The sequence below is a fragment of the Scardinius erythrophthalmus genome, assembly GCF_964197995.2.
Source record: "Scardinius erythrophthalmus genome assembly, chromosome: 19".
In the NCBI taxonomy this organism is placed as follows: Eukaryota; Metazoa; Chordata; class Actinopteri; order Cypriniformes; family Leuciscidae; genus Scardinius; species Scardinius erythrophthalmus.
In genome coordinates, this window is record NC_138239.1 from 36,807,601 (window position 1) to 36,830,494 (window position 22,894).

The 22,894-nt window shown below is 38.3% G+C and overlaps 1 protein-coding gene across 2 annotated transcripts in view; it reads left to right on the forward strand.

Moving 5' to 3' along the window:
• Positions 1 to 22,894, forward strand: part of ttll5 (tubulin tyrosine ligase-like family, member 5) — a 144,169-nt gene that overhangs the window by 28,514 nt on the left and 92,761 nt on the right. For both annotated transcript variants that reach the window (XM_081394556.1, XM_081394557.1), the window contains exons 13-17: positions 5,619 to 5,700; positions 9,663 to 9,724; positions 18,931 to 19,022; positions 22,484 to 22,585; positions 22,748 to 22,839. In XM_081394556.1, coding sequence (XP_081250682.1) covers positions 5,619 to 5,700; positions 9,663 to 9,724; positions 18,931 to 19,022; positions 22,484 to 22,585; positions 22,748 to 22,839 — 430 coding nt within the window. The remainder of the gene's footprint in view (positions 1 to 5,618; positions 5,701 to 9,662; positions 9,725 to 18,930; positions 19,023 to 22,483; positions 22,586 to 22,747; positions 22,840 to 22,894) is intronic.

The window sequence follows — 22,894 nt, forward strand, 5'->3', positions numbered from 1 at the left end:
GCCCTCCCAGCACACATTAAAGAGCCACGAGAAGTGAGACGTAGAGAGCGAGACGGCCTGTGAGGGCTGAGGTGCGGGCAGGACCGGTGTCTGCTCCTAATTGAGGGAAAATGCGTTGCACATGGGCTGTTGGCTGCTCGCTGTTTGAAGCGGAGTGTGAATGTGTGTGGAGCGTGCTGTTTGTGTTTGTACGCGTGTTCGCAATGCGAAATGGTGCTTTTGTTCATCTTGAGTAATTAGTGTGGGTCTTTCAGCTCGCGTTTAGAGCTGATAAAAGAAAGATGTACTCGTCTGTTGCTCTGTTCAAGAGCCTAGTGATCCGCTGAGCCTGCGTAGACAGTTACTGGCTTCATTAGTCAGTGTCTTAGGCAGGGTTGAACAATTAACATGGGCTGCGTGTCAGGGTTTGGGTTGATGAAAGTAGCGAGGACTCAAATGCAGAGTGATGGGTTTTTATTAAGCATAAAATAAAACAAAAACAAACAAAAACTACCCCGTGGGGGATACAAGACAGACAGCAAGACTTTACAAGAACTGGACTTGGCAGGAACGGGAAACATGAGGGTACCATACGCAGCACAGGACTGCAAACACAAGGAGAATAAACTGGGAAGCAAACAAAAGAGGGTAATGAGGGAAGGCAGGTGGGGCAAATTAACCAGTAATCAGGTAACAAGAGCGGCGGGGTTAGACACTTCGACAGGAGAGCACATGGCACAAGGAAACATACATGACAAGCCATGTGCTCACACCAAACATGACTAAAACACAAGCTACAGTAAAACAAATCACAAGTCATGTGCTAACACAAAACGAGACATGAACATGAACATGAATGGCCAATGAGAACACTCATAAGCCACATGTTCAAACAAAACATGACAACATGAAAGCACACAGCCAGTGTAAAACACAAGCTGTGTGCTACACAGTACAAGACAAAACAGGAGTGTCAGGGCTCTGTCACAAAACCAAGAGATAGACTAGACAGAAGTGACAGAACCCTGACACTGCAGGCAAATTTGCTACCGAACTGAACATAAATATCAAATTCAAGATGCGCAGAAATAAATGCCCTTATAATAAAACTAAAATGATTACGGCATGGCTTGTCGGACATAGCAACAGTAACTGTCTAACTATAAATGTGCGAATATCGAGTGTCAAGCCAACTTTATGCGCGTTACGTTCATATTCTGAGTCCGCTTGCCTGTTCCTGTATCTAGTATAGGCTACATCCCCAATAAGGTGCGGGTTTGGTCTTTTATATCACTGTATTTTGTCTATTGAGTTACTTTAAGTGTCCTGAGCGCAGGGGAATCCTGGAGAGTGATGTATTGAGGGAACCCCCAGTACTGAAGCACAGCTCTGCAAAATAAAGTTAAGAAAACTAAACAACCGAGAGAAATATATGTCTACTACCTCAGATTTAACATTTGATCTGTACATCAGCATCGGGGAATAACTTTATAATCTTGTTCACGATAGAGAAAGCTGCTTATACATGTGCAAAACTAACTGTGAAGACTTCAATGTAAACACAGCTTTTGTGTCTTTATCAGCTTTTCATAGATATACTGGCCCTGATAATCATCACACACACTTACCGCTTGCTGCATTTCTGTAAATACGTTTTTATGAGTGACTCTCTCACCCGTTGCTCTATAGTTCTCTTCGTCAACAGCCGCTTGCGCCCCCTGCTGGTGAGGCCGACTAACAGCTATAGAGATTATCAATCGCAATCTACTGATATTCCTGCCGTTCCCGGATTTCAAATGTTGAATTTTCTGTCGAATTTGAACCACTGAATTTGTGGAAGCGAATTTGTAAAGCAAAATAAAATGGACCGATAATTCCCTGTCGAATATTATAGATTGTATTTTTAAAAAGGAATTAATATTTTGGAAGTGAAATCTAAAAGGTGAATATGGATTATTGAATTTTTAATTATGAAAATGTGTGTGAAATGTTTTGAAGTGAAATATTTACAGCTTAAATATACAACCATGTTGAATTCCAGCCCATAAAAATGCAAGCCCTAAAAATACAATGCATTAAAATGCAAGCAGGATTATTAATGCGATGCGTATTTTTTCAACTAGTGTAATTCAACAAGCTTTTTCATTTTCATTTTCATTTGTCATTATTTTACTTCCATTCTTTCACGACTACCTGTTTGTTGTAGTTCATTATTTAACCAGAAAAGTAGTTTACGAATCAGTGTTTTGGCTTTTGTTGTAAAACCTAATGAGCTGCCTACATCTTTTTCGGCAACACTTTATCCAATAATACTATTTAAAAAAAATTGTTTTTTAACCCTCAAACCCTCAAAAGGTTGCTAATGTAACCACACCTTTAGTCTGTGTTGCATATTTTGCTCGTTAGAAGATGGGGAATAAAGCAAGCATTTTGTTGTCAGGAACCAGCAGTAAATGTGTTTTTCTCAGTTCACTTCAGCCTCCAGTGCCTGTCAAACAGAGGCTCTGCCTGTGATCCAGGTCGTTGTCACAGTGTTTTGTGGAGCAGCAGGTAAAATCTTATTCAAGAGCATCTGGTTGTAGTTATGGGTTTATCCAAGTTTTGAATCCCGTCAGCTGACGAAGGCCCTCTGATGAGTGACGAGAGGTCTTCAGGGATTGGGTAACCAAGTCCAGATGCTTTTACATGCACATCCTACCAGTTTACAAATACATGGATTACTGTATACCATGCTGAACAGCTTTACGAAATACTCATGTGTGACATAATCTGGTTTGGGATCTTTCTTGAAAAATTACATAGGGTCAGAGGTGAACTGAAACTGGCAGATAGTTTATAAATGCACTTTTTATTTTTTTATTAATCGAGCAACTGCTTATGAATCAGTGGAGAAAAGTTTGTTAGAGTAAGAGGTACATCAAACTCAAGCTGGTTTTTGGCTCTGAAACAACTCAAAACAGTTTTCAGTAGAGCACAACTTTACTTTTAAAACTTTAAAGACTTGTGAGCTTTTAAAGGGATAGTTCACCCAAAAACAGTCAAACAGTCATCAGTTATTGGGGCAAAATACTGAAAAACACAACTGAAAAAAAAACCCACACAAAATCACACAGACACACTGATAGAAATAGTTTTCACACAATAAATATTAAAAGCGTTTATTTATGTAATCTTTATTATTTCAGTCTCTTGTTTAGATTGTCATAGATTTAGCCATGTAATTAATAGTTTTGTGATGGATTTTCATATTTAAAATCAAGTTTCTAAATTTGGAACAGGAGGAAAACACTAAATTGTACTCTTAAAAGACAATAGGCAAATTTTTTAATTATTATTATTATTATTATTATTATTTTTTTTTTTTAAATGAGGCACATGAGAACTGAACCATCATTAGTCTAATGATATAGACAGACACAGGTGAAGTGGGAATAGTGGGATCAGCTGTTGATCCCTTTGATGCCATGAAATTGAGTATAAAGTAAGCAGGCCGACACAGGCTTATTTATAGCCGATATGTCGCCCCGCTCTATGAGCTCTTTAAAACAGCTCTGTTTACACACGAGCACACACACACACTCAAACACTCTCTCTCTTGTGTCAGTGAATGAAGAAAGGACACAGAAACCCGCCTTCTGTTTGATAAAGACCTGCTTTATACCTGAGAGCATTTAGAGACACATATAGGCTCTGTTCCAAAACCTAGTGAATTGCCTACATAGGCAACATTTAATATTTGTCTGTTTAAGCACACGCCCGAAGCCCAAAGTGACCTGTACTTGCCTGTGTTTCTCTCCATCTCGGATCATGTGGACAGAAAGCCGCCTGTTGAACAGCGTCTCTTTCGCAGCTCAATACGCTTTTACACGTGACGTTACATGATTCGACATGATTCGACAGCCCACCGCTTTAAAGGAAAGGAATAGAAGGCGGCATCATGTTTTCGTCGGAAGCCAAAATCAAAAACAAAACTAACACATCAACTAACATTGACTACATTTGATTACTTTATATTATTCAATTTCTGTACTTGAATACTACTGTTACTGTTACGGTTATGTCCAGTTAGTTTCTGTGTTTTGGTCTTTTAGTTTGTTTTTGTCATTTACATGTGCTTTTGTCTCTGTTTCCCGCCACTCATCTGTTTCCATGGTTAAGATGATTAGTTAGTTCAGTTCAGCTGTGTTTAGTCAATTACCTTGTTTGTGTTCGCTACTTAAGTTGTGCCTTTTCTCTCACTCATTGTCCAGTCACCGTGATGTATAGATGTATTGAGTTAATGCCTGTCTGTCTTTTGGAGAACTTGTTATTAAACTACGCTTGGAACTTTATTCATCTGTCTTCGTCCTCCTTCTTGCACACACATCCGTGACAGTTATGACCTACTTGAGAATAAAGCACTGTTTATTTCTTTTGTATCTCTTTGTTCTATTGTATTTATTTGTGCTGGTGCTTGTATTTAGTTTATTTGTTCTTATTTTATTACTGACTGTTTATTTGTCTTAACAAAAAAAACTTTATATTAGTTAGTTAGGCTAGTAGTTTTTATTGTGTATGATTGAATCGAGAATTGCGAAATTTTGCTGGTGTCATAACAACCATATTTATTCAAATACAAGGTTGCTTGGGTCAAAAACACATTAAACATTTTCACTTTAAACACCACAAAAAAAATTCAGATAGTGACAACCACATTTACAATAAATCTGCATAGATTTTAAAACTAAACTAGCTGCTAATTCAGTGACGTCACACAGCTTTTCTGACATGCTAGATAATGTTTATGTCATAATTTATCAAAATATCCTAATTCGATTAGTATTGAAAGTACCCTGGTAATCCAGAACTCTCGCCAGAGCACAAGTTGAATTTGCTCAGCGAGTTACTCTGGCGTCGAGTAATGATGCTCATTAAATATGCCCTTGTATCTGAGCTGCACCAATCACATCGGGTTATCTGATATAGGCGGGCCAGAGGCGAGATGACGACAGTGCTGTGACATCGAAGTCATTAGTAAACATTGCAAGATGGCTGTGGATGAACACCAGTTGTCTGAAACGGCTTTGGCCGCTACAATGAACGAGTTAGACTTGGCTTTTTACCTAAAAGAGGAACAGAAGACGCCGCTCGAATCCTTCCTTTGCAAGAAGGGCGTTTTTGCTGTTTTGCCGACCGGATACGGCAAGAGTCTAATCTACCAGTTAGCTCCGCTGGTAGCTAAGCGTATGGGGCTTGCTGTGATTGGTCGTAGTGTTATCCAATTGCGTGCAGTGAGATTTTCAGATGCACGCTTGGTGCCGCCCCTCGAGCTGGACGATCTTCATTAGTCGACGCCAGACCATTAATCTTTCAGATTTAGGTCTGGATTTCCAGGCTATATTGAAAGTGCAGTGAATGCAAACTTTCTGGACATCAACACTATCAGCCATGACAGTTTCAGGAGAGACACACAGAATGATCATTTAGAGGATTTAGTTCTGTATGTTAAAGAGGTTTTCAATGTGTATGTGGCCTGTGTTTCTTCTTCCATTACTGCTTTAATCTGTTCATTTACATTCACAGACGGCTCTCAGTAGCACTGGCCGCCTCTGTGTGGTGTGTGTCCTCCCATTCACCCGTGTGTGTGTCTCAATTCGCAGAACTGTATGGTTTCGACGTTCTCATTGATTCCAACCTCAAACCATGGCTCTTGGAAGTGAACCTCTCTCCCTCATTGGCATGGTGAGCAACGCACACACACTAATCCTTTGATTTTTCCATTTTCTTATGTGTATGCTGATGTGTACAATAACTGCTTCTTCCTAGGCTTTGGGGGGTTTGTTCTGCCTGTGTTATACAGGCAAGTGCAATTTGAGATCACTGCTGCCTTTCAAACAATGGATTTTAGACAAATATAGAAATGCAATCAAATGTGAATTTTTGGCCCCTGTGGCACCATATTTTGACTAGGGAAATGTTGACAGTGATGTAGATCACAGTCTAGTTTAGGGTCCAATTCTCACTAACTATTAACTATGACTTTTTCCTCAATAAACTCTTAATTACTGCTTATTAAAGGGGGGGTGAAATGCTCATTTTCACTCAATCTCCTGTTAATCTTGAGTACCTATAGAGTAATATTGCATCCTTCATATCTCCAAAAAGTCTTTTGTTTTATTATATTTTTGAAAGAAAGATAGGCTGTACCGAGTCTTTCCGGAAAAAAACGAGCGGCTGGAGGCGGGCCGTGTGGGCGAAGCTAAAGCTGTGCTAACGCGCCGAGCTAGTGACAACACACAGAGACATTTGTTCAACAGTTTTACTCACCGTCCGGTTCCAACGCACGACCGCGAACCTTTATCATTGTGACTGCTCGATCCTTAAGCATTAGACGATCTGCAAATCCGTCGATCTGGGCTTTGTTTATAAAACAATCATCGTCGAAATGCAGGGAACAAACAGTCTACACAACTCTGTTTATGCTCAGGAAAACAAACTCCATCCACGGGTTCCTTAACGCTGGGTTCTTTGGGAATCTGTGCAGGGTTGTCTTGCCCTGGCAACCAAAAACACACTTCTTTGGCTACATTGACTTCCCAAAAGCCGGGCAGGGCGCTTTGATGGCGAACTGCTTTCACTCTCTTGCTCTGCTTTACGAGTGCGCGCGCGCCCGCGATCTTACCGGAGAAGTGCCCTTAGGACCCATATAAGGAAATTCCGCTCTATCTTACGTAAGACAGAGCCATACTCGAAAAAAACTTTCCGAAACTTGTGACAAACCGGAAGGAGTATTTTTGGAACAAAAATAATCCTTCAAACGTACAACTTAGTTTTTGAAACTTTTTTTTGTCCATGTTTAGCATGGGAATCCAACTCTTTACCAGTGTAAAAAACTCAGTATGCATGAAATAGCATTTCACCCCCCCTTTAATAGTTAGTAAGGTAGTTGTTAAGTTTAGGTATTGTAGGATTAAGGGATGTAGAATATGATCATGCAGAATAAGGCATTAATATGTGCTTCATAAGAACTAATAAACAGCCAATATCCTAGTAATATGCAACCAGTTAATAGTGAGAATTAGACCCGAAGCTAAAGTGTTACCTTTAAGTACACTGGGTTCAATGGACTGTACAGTAGTTTAACAAAATGCAAATGATTGAGCTGATGAAAGACTTTCCAAAACACTTTCATTAGACAAAAACCCCATAAGACAGTTGTGAAAGTTGTGAGTACCAGGACTTTTATAAAGTGCATGCCATTTTAAAAGACTGTAAGTCTCATTTTTATCCATGTAAAACTCAATATGGTGTAAAGAACATCTCAAGCATTCCTTATGAACTCACTGATCTATGCCAGAGTATCTGTCATAAGTGGTGGGATCAAATCGAAGCCTCCAAGAAAAGCTTATTTCAAAGCGTGACACCAGATGAGAGGAAGGATTTCCCGTTACAGGTGATTTCGTCGGCCTTCAAAGATCTACTCAATTGGATGTTTTCAGGTCTAGACATGTCCACAACTGGATCAGAAGCTCTGATGCTCTGCATTAAAGGGTTAGTTCACACAAAAATGAAATTTCTGTCAGTAATTACTCTCCCTCATGTCGTTCCAACCCCGTAAGACTTTCGTTCACCTTTAGAACACAAATTAAGATATTTTTGATGAAATCTGCGAGCTGTCTCACTCCTCCATAGGCTTCTCTGTAATCGATATCTGCCATCCCAGAAAAGTTAGTAAAGACATCGTTAAAATAGTCCAAGTGACTACAGTGGCTCGTTATTTCTGTTTTGAAAAGTCGTTATTTTTGTTTTGTTTTTCGCACAAAAAGTATTCTCGTCGCTTGATAAACTTAAGGTTGAGCCACTGTAGACACTTGGACTGTTTTAACGATGTCTTTACTAACTTTTCTGGGATGGCAGATATCGATTACCTAGCAGCCTATGGAGGAGTGAGACAGCTCTCAGATTTAATCAAATATATCTTAATTTGTGTTCGGAAGATGAATGAAAGTCTTACGGGGTTGGAACAACATGAGGGTAATTACTGACAGAATTTTCATTTTTGGGTGAACTAACCCTTTAAGATATTGCAACCAAGTGAGGCAACCACAACCGCCATCATTTGACAGTATTCCATCATCATCAACTGCATGAACATACCCAACAGTCATCGCCTGCTTCTTGGGAGTTGAAATGAAGGGTTAGAAAACCAACGTGCGTTTCCATGCAAGTGGTTGCGTAAAGACTGGTGAAAGCCATAGAGCGAAGAGTTTTCCCAGGCAGCTCTCTCTCACCACTAACATTCAATTTTCTAAAACTACTAATGAACATTGTCAAGATGTTCAGCAATGACATTCAGATTGTCATTGTCCAGTATTGTTCGTGTATCACAAGCTGTTACGTTGCATTTGCTATCTTGGATTTTAGGGGTTCAAGTCAAGCGCCTGTCTCGGATTTGATCTGCAAAATCTTAGGGTTTTTGCTATCTACTTTTGCAAACTAGCCTTCGTTTTTCGCTTGATCTGAACCAAACCATTGCATAAAGATTCTCTTTAGTCTGGTTGCCAATAATTATCATTTTGATTCACTTCTGTGACGGGATGCCAAAACTTTCAAAGTGGGCGTGAACACTAAAACGGCTATAACTCTTGAACGGAATGAGATAATTTCAGCAAACTTGGTACACCTGTGTATGGGCTCGGTCTTGGTCGCGTGAAGAAGGACTCGGCAACTGGCCACTTAGTGCTATAAAATGAAAAAAAAAAAAAAACACGAAAACGGCTATAGCTTCGCAACAGTCGGTCCGATTGACTTGAAAACTGGCATGCTGTGTCTTTGTCTAAGGTGCCGTGATTGTCTACGAGAACATTCGCTTATCTCAAACACAGCTGCCGTCGGCCAGTGAAGTTCTAGCGGCTGTCAGACAAGGTTAACAGAGGCAGATCGGAAGGAAACACGCTGGGCCTGTTTGACTCACGGCCCTAGAAGCCTGTGAATTAGAAAGAAATCGGCCACCAGGGGGTGCCTTCACGTTTTTCACGTGCGTAAAGTATTGTATATCACAAAATTTTTCACACACGCCCACATCATTCATACCACATGGTAGAACTCCTCTAGGACAACCACTGTCAATCGAATCATTCCTTAAATATTTGAGACCTCTTTTTTTTCAATCTATGATCTACAGACTTGTTAAATAAAAAAAAAGTGCTTGAACCCCTTTATTTTCTGCTTGCAGCTATATTCTGTTTACTTTTTTTTTATAAACGTAACTGTGATTTAGAGTTACCTTCGTCATCTTTGGATGTTACAAGTATTTATTGTACCTAACCTAATAAAGCAGGCTGTGGGACTATGAGAAATGGCTAACTCAAAATGTAAGTCCGTATGCAAGTTCGAGAGACTTTATTTAAATGAAATACATACACTCCTATTGTCACGTGCCAGTAATTATCCCTCCGCGTGCCATAGGTTGCCGATCCCTGATATAGACAATTGTTATGATGGTGTTTGCAGCTTGACACTGTATAAATCACCATTCAATTTCACTGGATGGAAATGAGCAGCTTAGACATTCTGCCCAATATCTGATTTTGTGTTGGAGTGTGCTGTGTTGTTTTAAAGGCTTATAAATCAGAACAGTTCTCTGGCCCACAAGGTTTACATAACAGCGCACTAATACTTTTTCCCCCTTTTTATATTTCTAGTGATGCTCCTCTTGATTTGAAGATAAAGGCCAGCATGATCTCCGATATGTTTTCTCTTGTGGGTGAGTTTCTTTTCCCAGGCTCAGAGTTCACAGTCCTCTACCACTTCACCTCAGTCTCATGTTGTAAATGTTCTTGTATGGTCACATTTTCAAACCACAGAACACCCATAACTGCAGGTTACCATCAGTGGCCGTGGGCATGTGGGTCACATTTGTTTGGTGTAAAGTAATGACCGGTTAAGATGATGGAGGGTTGTGCTTTCCTCCCTGACATTAGGTTTTATAGGACTCTATGATTTTTACGATGCGGAAAACACATTTGAAATCACAGAATCCAGTTTAACACGGAATGTTACAGAATTTGGCAAATTTTGGATAAATAATCAAAAGAAGGGATTCAGAGTTAATCAAATGGTGATATGGACTAGTGTCTTTTAATATTAAAACACAAAAACACAGCTATTGAAGTCTGCATGTTGTGCTTGTCTTAGTTTGCTCTACTACACAAACTCAATCATGTGTGACACTCATCTGCACATAAACACACAAACCTAATCATGAACCTAATCTTCAGCAGCATTTCACCATTTCATCTGAGAAAACTATCGGCAGATACACACACAAACTCACAGCTCTTCACTACAACCCGCCAAAATAAAAGTTCAGTTTAACTTGAAGAAAATGTGACAGGACTATATTACTGTTTTACAGTAGAGTATACTTATTAAACATTAATGAATATCACACAATGGGCCTCATTCATGAAACACAAGCTGAACACATTTTTGTGTAATTTGTTCGTAAAGCCGCTCTGAAGTAATTTTTCGGATCATTGAAAATGTTTGTATTTTCAAAATGTTAGTTGGTACGAAGAAATTTACACCAGCATAATAATATTTAACGAGCTTGTGTGCCGTCTTTGTGTTTTTTGTAGCTAAGAGTTGAAAACCGTTCAACTTTGGGTAAAACGCAGCGCTCGTCACTTGTCACTTTTTACCCAGCCGTCCAATCACAGTGGAGGAGGGGCGGGACAAATACCACACCGACCAATCATCCTACTTGTACAATGACTAAACAACACTGGATAAACTAATATTGCTGGTAACTGTCCAGGTCATAGCAACCAAAGCTGTTAAAACACAACGCCTCCAAAGCGCCCTCAAGCGCCACCAGCTGGCCGTTTTCATAAGAGCACCAGGCATTTGGTGGACGCATGTTAAGGCGAGACACTACAGGTGAATAGGGTAAAATTTTTAACTAGCAGATATCACCATGAAACTTTCCCAGTTGATTACCTACATTAAGATGAGAAAAAAATGTATTACAAGTTTTCTGTAATTTAATGTTTAAATATGCAAATTAGGCAATATCTAATTAAATATGCGCTAATTTGTATATATTTAAAAAAACGAAATCTGAGTATTGGATAAAGCCAGATATATAATTTTTTCATTGTCTTCACATATTAGATGGGGAAAAAAATACAGAGGGATTTATGGATATCTACTTTTGTTATCCTGTAAATCAGAAAATACTGTCAATAGCCTTAAAAAAATGATTTTCGCCATGTTTTTTGGAATAAAATGTTATATAAATCAGGCTAGGAATAATATATTTACAGATCCCTCTGTAAATGTCTGCATAATATAACTAGGTACAAGACTGGAAAGTTTGGTGTATATCGGTGCTACCGAAGTGTAGATTTTGGACTTGGAGTATGAGAGAAAGGTCATTTTGAGAAAACGGGCTTTAAAGATTTATCATCAGCCAATGAGATTGCGCATTCAGCCCTTTTACTTTCGCGATTGGTTGCCGATAAAAAGGAAATGACCATATTTGGATCGGACAGCATTGTACAGTGAAGAGAGAGCTTTCCAGCGGTGCCTGTGATGACAGAGAGCAGACAGAGATCGCGGATAGGCGGGATGATTTACAACGACAACTTTTGTTGAATTTACGCGAAATCTACAGACGCAAACAGACAAAGTGTAGAAAAATAAAGACCTAAATGTGTATTTCGGACTTTTTTTCACCACAGTCTGAAAGAAGACATGTTATTGAAGACAAATATCCCAAAATCTCAAAATTGACCAGTAAAAAAACAAAACAATGTTCTTGCCTGCCGTGTCTCGCCTTAATTGAATATTTATTGTTTGGCATATGATATTAGTCTCTTATGCATGTATGCAATATAATGGAGCCAAACCTGAGAAGAGAGTCCAGAAGTTTCCACAGCGTTTATATACAAATGATTGGAATTCATTAACATACACACGTTTAACTATCAAAACTGATGTTTACAAAGTGTTTGAGTGTTGAGTTTTCGGGAAGGTCCATTTTACGTGCAAATTACTTTGAATTTACTCATATATGTATGAAAGTCTCATGAATGAGGCCCATTATCTTACAATTTTCTTCCATGTTTGAATTTTAACAGATAGGGCCCTATTTTAACGATCTGAAACGCAAGTATCAAACGCGGAACGCAAGTAACTTTGTGGGCGCTGTTGCTATTATACCGGCGGGATAAATGACTCTCGCCCGACGCAAATCTAAAATGTGTTGGTCTGAAGTCGCTTCATTATTCATAGGTGTGGTTTGGGTGTAACGTGAAATAAACCAATCAGAGCATCATCTCACATTCCCTTTCAGAGCAGGCGCGCTTGTTCCATGGCGGATTGCTATTATAACGGCGGATTTGCCAGGAGCGGTTCACAGCCGAGGAGACCGACGTTCTCGTCAGGGCCGCAAAACACAGAGAAGTGATGTTGGGGATGGAGAAACACACCCTAATTAGCTTCGGTTAAACAGGCGTGTGATAATTTGGGTAAATGTGTAAGCTAGATTTATGCCTATTTTTCACATCTTCATGGACACAACAATGATTTCCCTCGTGTGTTAAAGGGATAGTTCACCCAAAAATGAAAATTCTGTCATCATTTACTCTCCCTCAAGTTGTTCCAAACCTGTATGACTTTCTTTCTTCTTCTAAACACAAAAGAAGATATTTTAAAGAAGGTTGGTAATTAAACAGTTGCTGGTCCCCATTGACATCCATAGTATTTTTTTTTTCCTACTATGGAAGTCAATGGGGTCCATCAGTCGTTTGGTTACAGACTTTCTTCAAAATATCTTCTTTTGTGTTCAGCAGAAGAAAGAAAGTCATACAGGTTTGGAACAACTTGAGGGAGAGTAAATGATGACAGAATTTTCATTTTTGGGTGAACTATCCCTTTAATCAGGGGTGCAAACAGCGCGCTTTTCGGCGCCTCCCGCTTTTTTCACGTCAGTTTGGGTGACTTGTGTGAATCGTGCAGATCCGAAGAGTTTTTTTTAAGGGGGGGGGGGGGGTCTGATTATAATTTAACCAACAGTAATTCTGGATTGCGTCCACCAACAAGTAAATAGGAAATAAGCGAATCAGAACACTGCGCGCCAAACCAGCATTATGTGCGCAAGCGTGAACCACTAGTGTTTCTGTCTCACTCTGGATCTGCCACTGCATCACATTTCTCTCTGCATGGCGTGGAGTGTCCGTTTTTATTAGAGCCCGACCGATATATCGGCGGGCCGATATTATCGGCCGATATTAGGCATTTTCCTAACTATCGGTATCGGCATTTATAACGGCCGATAAATTAATATTTAAAAAAATGCAGCGTGCAGTGATTTATGTAAGGATGGCGCTGCCAATAAAGCACCTAAAAGCTGTTACAAAGAACTGGCAAAAGTGGCAAAAAAAACCCCAGCCGCTTCCGGTGTAGACACAGTGTTAAAGCTCATTCTGCTACGTTACAACATCAAGCAATATTCCAATAATTTATGTAATTATAACACTTTATATAGGGCCATTTTGCATTAAAAGTAGCCAGATGGAGACGCGACATGTTTAGAATTAATACACTTTTAGTAAACTACAGAACAGTGCGAGCGGGAAGCAGCGCACCTCACGCGGGCAGAGAATGCGTCCGAGAACGGACACTGTTAGTGATATTAAACGCACACACACAGGTCTGTTAAATTAAGCAATACTTTTAAGGTAGTCTAATATTTTTCTGACTAACAAAATTACTGACACAGTAAAGGGTAGATTTAAATAAAGAAAAACGAAATTTAAATAAAGAAATTAAACGAAATTTAAATAAAGAAAAACAAAATTTAAATAAAGAAATTAAACAATTTAAATAAAGAAGAACGAAATTTAAATAAAGAAAAACGAAATTCAAATAAAGAAATTAAACGAAATTCAAATAAAGAAAAACAAAATTTAAATAAAGAAATTAAACAAAATTTAAATAAAGAAAAACGAAATTTAAATAAAGAAAAACGAAATTCAAATAAAGAAATTAAACGAAATTTAAATAAAGAAAAACGAAATTTAAATAAAGAAATTAAACGAAATTTAAATAAAGAAAAACGAAATTAAAATAAAGAAATTAAACAAAATTTAAATAAAGAAATTAAACAAAATTTAAATAAAGAAAAACGAAATTTAAATAAAGAAATTAAACGCAATTTAAATAAAGAAAAACGAAATTTAAATAAAGAAAAACGAAATTTAAATAAAGAAATTAAACGAAATTTAAATAAAGAAAAACGAAATTTAAATAAAGAAAAACGAAATTAAGTTTTATTATGAATTAAATTAAGTTAAAACGAGATTAATTTAGATTGATAATAACGGGTAAAAAGGCTAATACATTTTGGCCCGGTTTCACAGACAAGGCTTAGACTAAGCCAGGATTAGACCATAGATCAATTAGGACATTTAAGTAATTTTTATAAACATGCTTAGAAAAAAACATTACCGATGTGCATCTTAAAACTAAAAAGGCACTGATATATTTTTAAGATCAGTCAGTGCAAGTTTATTTCAGTGGAAACAGCTCAGACTTACATTTTAGTCTAGGACTAGTCTTAAGCCCTGTCTGTGAAACCAGGGGATAGTTTCTATTATTCTATTTTCCACAATGTCAAAGCAACACAGCTTAATCCAAAACACAAGCTCAGACATGCACTTCGTCCATACAAACTCCGCTGTTCTGCGCTCCTGCCAGAGAAGACTTGCGCGTCGGTTCTATTTCTGGCATGCACGCGTTTTCCGCGTGGTTCAAGCCGCGCCTGAGAGACGCGTGTCTCACGCAGGCAGTGTGCAAACTCCAACCTGTAAACATGGGAGCCGAAATAAAACGGCCATGCCATGCAGTCAGTGTGTCGCCGGCCTTATTCAAGCGCGAATGAGAACCGTTTCGCGGGGGGTCCCAGATGTGAAAAAAACAACAACAACAAATATTCAAATGTCAAATTTTCAAATCGAATACCAACCCACCGAACGAATATTCGGGTCCAGCCCTATAGCCTAGTTTCACGTTTAGTACGTTTTGCTTACTACTTATTTAAAATAGTATAAAACTACTGTACATATGTAATTATAAATGTTTTCAATATGATATTATTAATTTTACTTTACTAAAAAGATCTGAGTTTTTTTTTTTTATCCTCCACTGGTAGATATTAGAGAAATTAAGATTAAAAATAGAAGAGTATTTAGAATATTATATAATATAAAATGCAATGCAAACTAGTTTGGTTACAGCTCAAATTCTCATTCTATCATTCACCCTGCCTCCATTACATATCTTTGTCACACAAGTGTTTAATCACCACATTTGAGTTATCATTGCAAAACGTTTATATATTTATTCTGTTTATACTGTGTATTCTTTATACAGTACCCATCAAAAGTTTGTACACACCAATTGGAAAGTGTGTCCAAACTTACTGTACTATAATACACATAAATAATATTGCTACTGTATTATAATATACACACAAATAATATCGGCCGATATATCGGTATCTGGCTTTTTTTTATCGGTATCGGCATCGGCGCCCAAAAATCCATATCGGTCGGGCTCTAGTTTTTATGTCGGCTCTCATGTTAACTGTTTAGAGCTTGTGTTAGAGCACAATGCCTGCGTGACACACACACTTCTCGAGCCGCGCCGAAACCGCGTGCTACAAATAGAACCGCAACCGATGCCTATTTTTCACGCGACACGCAAGAGTGTTGGAAGTTTTCAGACAAAATAGAAGGCGCAAATACATATTAATAAATTACATTTTGATGCTTGAAAGTCTCTCGGTTTTGACAAATGCATATATAATTGTAATTTAAAAAATAGGCCTAATCGATTTTCAAATATTGCCCCTGTCAATAGGCCTACAGAACGAAATATTCTGTAGCCTATTTTGCCGTCAATACTGCCGACGTTGTCTTTGCTGTATCAGGCTATATATATTATGTTTAACATCCAAGTGTAGATGGTCTGTCGGCGCACAGAGCCACGCAGTCGCAGACAGCACGTGAAGTTCGTGAACACCGAATTCCCTTTTCTTTCTTATCTATTTGTGTTTGAACAGACATGTGCACGAAAAAATAAGCCAGTGTCCGTCTCAACGAGTTTCCCCGTAAACGCAGTCAAAATAAAACGGATGCGTGTCATTACCGGTATTAGATACGTGCATTCGTCTTAAAGGGACAGCACCCAATATACCTGCAGCTGTTTGTGTCACCAAAGTTAATTAAACAACAAAAGAGAAAGAGAAAAATCACGTTTTGTCAAAAGATAAACTGTATTAATACTTAATACAGTTAATTAACCTGAAAAACATAAAGCACTGCTTTATTTCTCATGTATTTGTGTTTTATTGTATTTATATTTGTATTATGTTTATTAGTTTCTATGCAGATGCACTAGGCCTACCCTACACAATTACCCCAATCATCCTAGAATTATTAATTCTTTACAAAAAGAGCTATTCAAATCATCAGGTGAAATTGTTTTCAGGAAGTAGCAGTAAAGCAAGAAGAAGACGTGCAAGATAGTTTTTCTAAATTTCATTTGACTCTATGTGCCTATAGGGGTGGGTTGGGGATGGTGGCAATGTAGTATCTGGATATTTGCCGCGGGACGAGGGCTTCGATTACCTCTCTCTTTTTTGACCATACATGTGTTTGCACCCCTGCTTTAATATTGTTCCTTGTAATAATGTATGATTTGCAAAAATGAATACTGCTGCTTCTGTGTGTAGATGAGAGAAGCGAAGTGTATGCGCATTGTGCACACGCTACATTATGGCCAAGCATGCGCCCTTAAAATAGCCTCTGAATAACATGCGCCACTGACTTTAGACGAGGTTTTTCCTGGTCAGTGGCGGAATTGTTTTCTGAAACTGCAAAATAGCACCAGGGAACGTTTGCCCCAGAACACGCCTCCTCTTTTCGCTGAACCGCCCCTGGGAGCGCAAGTTCATTCCCTAATTTACAGACGTGCGTATGTGGAGGGAAAAGTCCGCTTTTGCGGCGGGTGCAAAATAGGAAAGATACATGCGTCGGTGTACAAAGTAAATTGCGCTGGGTGCAAGATAGGGCCCTAAATCTCTTTTGTGCAGCACTTTGCCAAAAAAATTGAAGGAACTGGTCTAATTTATTTTGAATACATTTTTAAAAGAATATTTAAATTGTTCAAGTTTTATGCATGTGTGATTACCACTGTTTCTGATAAGACATTTGTATCATAAAACACACAATCTAGAAAAATTAAATGGAAAATGAATTAAATAAAAAATAAATGTGATTTGAAGGGCCTCTCTGTCTCTCTCGCTAAATCTAGATTGCTCAGGGATCACAAATCACTAATGGGGCATTGCCGACTGCTTGTGGTTTTGTCACATTTTTCCGACCATGAAATTTGACATGTGACGTGCCTGAAAAGTAATCAATACCCTGCATGCTCACCACAGCTTTAAAGATTTCCCCGCGGGCAGGGTTCGTTAACATTAGATGGCTTGCATGGAGGAATTGTTTTAGACGCTTGCATGAGTCATTGAACTGTCACAGTTTGGCTGAGGAAAACACCTCTGCAGAGCTCATGAAAATAATCATTGCTCAAGGCAAAGTTTTGTTGTGCTTGTGCAATCGGTTGTCACCACTCCAGAAACTCTTAAATCTGACGCCAGAGAAAGAAACGCTCACTGAAATGATTGATCTCGGCTCAGCGATGGTTGTAGATCACATGCTGTACTTTATCTCGTTCATGTTTATGGCAGCATCTGTGTGATCCACATTTATGATGAATACTTTACATACATTTCAAACATGTCTAGCCATGGTAGAACTGATAAACTTATGTTAAATTTTGGTCGATAATTTCTATTTTGGTCACAGGTTCTATTGATAGACACTTTAATAATAAAGTCCCATTAGTGAACATTAGTTAATGCATTAACTAACAATGAGCATTAGATTGTCACAGTGTTTATTAATATTTGTTAAAAAATATTTCATCTTCTTTGTTAGTTCACGTCAGCTCAGGTCCATTAAATAATATTTACAGATACAACTTTTGATTTAATAATATATTAAAACGAACATTAACTAAGCTTAATAAGTGTTTTATAAGTATTTTTCATTGTTAGTTCAAGTAATTAATGTAATTAACTAACACTTAACAAATGGAACTTGTGATGCATAATCGCAATTTAAAATAACTGTTTTCTATATGAATATATTGAAAATAAATGAACGACCTGGCTAACCCGAGCATGTTCCAGAAACTGCTAAAGGCAGTTTTGTCAACACTTGACCCGTTAATACTAACACTAATACCAACAAATACCACAGCACTTACAGTGTGTTCTTTTGTTGACTTAACTGCTCCTGTTGTCTGCTAAATGATTCAATGTAAATGTAATGTAAAATGTAATTTATATCCTGTGATCAAAGCTGAATTTTCAGCATCATTACTCCAGTCTTCAGTGTCACATGATCCTTCAGAAAACACTCTAATATGAGGATTTGCTGCTCAAGAAACATTTATGATTATCATCACATCATGAAAGTATGGAAACCGTAATACAGTGTTCTTTGATGAACAAAAAGTTTAAAGAACAGTATTTGAAATAGAAAAGATTGATTGATTTAATGTATTAATAAAAGTATTAATTTCTTTAAAAAAAACTTTTTGAACGGTAGTGTACATCAGCAATAAATACTGTAGAAAGAGGCACCAAACTAAATATTTGATTTTATATGATATCAAGACTTTCTGGACTGTCTGCTCCAGGATTTGCTCTGCTGGTTTTCCACACACACTGCATTGCATCTGGATGGAGAGAAATAAGGAAATGATGAATAACTTATTGTGTGTAGATCATCATCAAAGCGCACTTTTGTCTGAACAGCAGCTGTTTGTTGCCCTCAGGTTTAGTGTGTCAGGACCCTTTATCCCGACAGCTGCGCACTGACAGAGCTGCGCTTGACTCAAGGACGAAGAATCCTACCCAGAAGCCTCAGGTACAAATACCCACACTTTACCTTATTTATATAGTTTTCCCTGTTTAGGATATACAGTTGAGCAACACATGACTATTAGCCCAGTCATGATGATTATTATAAAACGGTTAGTTCCAGCCTTTGATTCTGATTGGTCAATAGCTGTGTTTTATTCACTATAAAACACATCTATGACAAACTAGTCATTTGTCAGTTGTGTCTTGCTTCTCAGTGTTCACAACAAATTTCAGTCCTTTCAATATAAATATATATATATATATATTTTTTTTATATATATATAAATATATAAAATATTTCTACTGACTGACTCACTTGCCATCTAACGGCGAAATAATGTAACTTTTGTTGTTGTTCGCGTCAGGGACTAGTTTTTCCAGCGGAAGGAAGGCTTTTAGTGATTTTACTTCATTAAAGTTGCATTGATACATATTTTTTGGCTTTAATATTTGTATTGTGTGGTGACCGTTGTGTAAAAGCAATAAGGTACTGCTGTAGGAAGGTGCTGTATCATGAATAACGCTTCACGTCGTGTCTAACAACGCCCTTCAGCCGTGACTTATTCAAGATACAGCACAGCCTCTCGTACCTTATAGCTTACTTAAACAACCTTGTTTTGTTTTGATAATAATAATAATAATAAGAAAAACCTTCATGTTTCAGCAGTTAGGTGTGTCTGCGCAAGACAAAAGTCAGGAGTAATAGATGACACTGAACTAATTAGGATGATCTCTATCATTGTGCACTTTCTAGTCTATGATTATTATTTCCTATAGATGTTAAAAACCTGATGATGCCTCTGTGACCCCCAGGGGTCAACAGACTTCATCGATTAGGAGATTGATTAGTACTGTGGCTGCCCTCTGGACTCAATTAAAGCTATACAGACTTGACATTTAACCCACAATTCCCTTCACTTTGACCCAGCTTTCAGCTTTTTGATCAAAACATTTATAAAAATTACTCAACAATCTTTTACCAAAAGTAAATATTTGTATACATTCTCTATGTATGTTTATCACACTAAAATTGGATGGAGTTTATGGGATTATATTTAGCTATAATAGCTATATTTTCTAGTGTGTCTTAGCTCGACATTAAGGTTTGGCTCACTTATCAATAACCAGTATTTTTGATAGGATTAGTAAAACCCTGTTCACACAAAGTACGATAACTATAATGATAACAATAAATATTACATTTTAACGATCATTCTAATTCTATGACAATAGGGAAGTCCTGTTGGCTTCACTGTCATAGTCATGATATAAACTGGCTGCTATTCTGCTATTCTTTTCATGCCCCAATTTTTACAAAGGCAGACCATTTATTTGTTCACTTTTCAAATTGCTTGAATTCATTTGTTGGTCAAGCGTGTACGCCATTGGTCCAGGATCATAAGCTTGAGATAAGCAACCAGTGTTCAACCAACCAGTCGAGGCGCTTGAGTTTCTCCCTGGTCACTAGATTGTGTTATTGGTTCCAAATGCTTATAATGGACTCGTAATTTTTGGCCCACAGACAGTTTGGGTGGGACTCCTCAGCAACCCATCAAACTGGCTGGCAAAATTTGAAGCAACTGTTTCATATCAATATGATGAAAAGGATTTAGGGAATTCCATGGTGGATTTGGGAGACAGCTCTCCTCAGCTAACAATCAAGACGTTAAGGAGCTGATTTCCCTGTCCATTCACTGGGTTTGTTCCCCAGCGTAAACCAACGTGATCCAGCTTGATATCTCAAACTCCCCTTTTTGAGCCGTGCCGTGGATCTGCTGAGTGTTTGAGGCTTATGTGCAGGTTATAGAAGAGGTAATTAGGATATACTGCTGATTGAAATCTTTGAGTTGCTTGGTACCCCATTTTTATAGTACAACTGCACTTTCTAGTTGTAATAATTTTGCGAACCTGACTGAAGTGTCCTTCGGCCGAATCACAGCCGTGCTGATAGAGCTATATCACTCAACTACAAGTGTGACATTGCTTTTATACAACAGTTTGGCGGAGCAAATATTTAAATAAAACTCTTGTGTGCGGAACTACTTTCTTCCGCCACAGATTCAAATATCAAGTTGACAATTTAACATTTGAGCCCAAGCCTCTGTTGCTAATTCGAAAACGTCACGTTAGAACTAGCAATGAAGGAAAAGACTGCTAAAGTTAAGTTATTATTATGTATAGTATTACTAAGTAGAGTATTATGAGAAAGAAAGAGAGAAGAGAGTGTGTGTGATTACCTGTGTCTGGTATAGCTTTCATTCTCTAGGTCAAGTCATAAATTCGAGAAAAAAATAATAAATCAGTTTTCCATGTCCGTGTGCGCCGATATGTTTGTCGTTACATCCCTTCAGGAGTTAAAAGGAACCCCGACTAGTGCGGCATGTTGGCCTTATAAGATAAACGTGGATGTCAGCTATAAAAAGGGGATACAAAAACACTCCAAATGTTTTTGTTTTTATTAAAAAAAGCCAAAAATCCGTTCACTTGTAGGCCGCCATAGTTATTTACGTCTCAATGCATTCTGGGTAGTGACGTGTATAGATGTATAGACGTGTACTCTTGAGTAGGCCTATCGTCTTCCGCGTTATTCTCCTGATTTAAGCCTACGGTGCGCTCGGGTTCAAACTGAAAAGGCTGAACGGCAGACGTGTTCATCTTGCTACTGTCAAAACTTAGCTAGCTAGCCGGTACGTTGGAAAAACAATAAACGAAGCTGTTACAACGGCTAGGCTACAACCGGCTACAACCTATAAAAGGTTACATAATATTAACAAAGATTAATAAATACTGTAACAGATGTATTGCTCATGGTTAGTTCATGTTAGTTAATACATTAACTAGTGTTAACAAATGACACCTTATTGTAAAGTATTACAGATATTTTTAATATTATCTCATAATTTGGCAGCTGGTATATTAGGCTGCTGTCACTTTAAGACCTGACGCACAGAGGGACCCATTATACTGTTTTATATAGCCAATATACTTGGCACTTTGGGTGTGAGCACAAAATCTGCGGGAATGAGTAAAATTATGCTGAATACGTGCAATCCCGCGCCGAAATTCTAGCCCTGTAACACCCGGAGCAAATTAAACGAGTGAGTAAAGGGATGCGTGTTTGTTTGTGTGTAACTCGCTGTCAGAGAGATGAGAGAACGCTCAGCTGGTATTGTGTGACCTGCGGAAGAGTTTCAAATATTTCAGAATTGATATGTGTCGAAAAATCTATATTTTTGACAGCACTAGATTGCACTTAGTTTATTTTTTCAGATGCCTTTTTAAAAGACTATAATTGAAAAATGGATATCATAAAATTCAACCCGCCAAAAGTGGCTAGAGTGACTGCGTTACACACCACTGCCGAAACACACGGGTTTGAAACCCACATTTGGCGGGTTGTAGTAGTAATACGGATGATACGTTAGATGTGTAATATTTTTTGTAATAATTCCCTCTGATCCTCAGCGTCAGAGACCGCCATCCTCCAACGGTGGCGACCCAGAAGCTCAGAGAGAGAAACCCAGCACGAAGCAGGCGGAGAGCACTCTGGGCCTGACAGCAGAAGAGGTCAGCATCAAACCCTCACAGCCCACGGTGTTTCCATGACTTCAGCCAAATGATGCCGCTGTTAGGAATGTGCAGATAGCAGGCTGATGCATGCGCTTTCTTCTTGGCTGCTCCTCACATATTTGATATTGAACAGCTTGTTCTGATGTCTCTCCTGGACAGATGAAAGTTCTGCGGAGGGTACAGGAGGAATATGACAGGAGAGGCGGATTTGTTCGGATTTTCCCCACTCCGGACACCTGGGAACTTTACAGGTTAGAGAATGACAGGACAGAAAGAGAGACGGTTTGCATATCAGAAACTGAAACT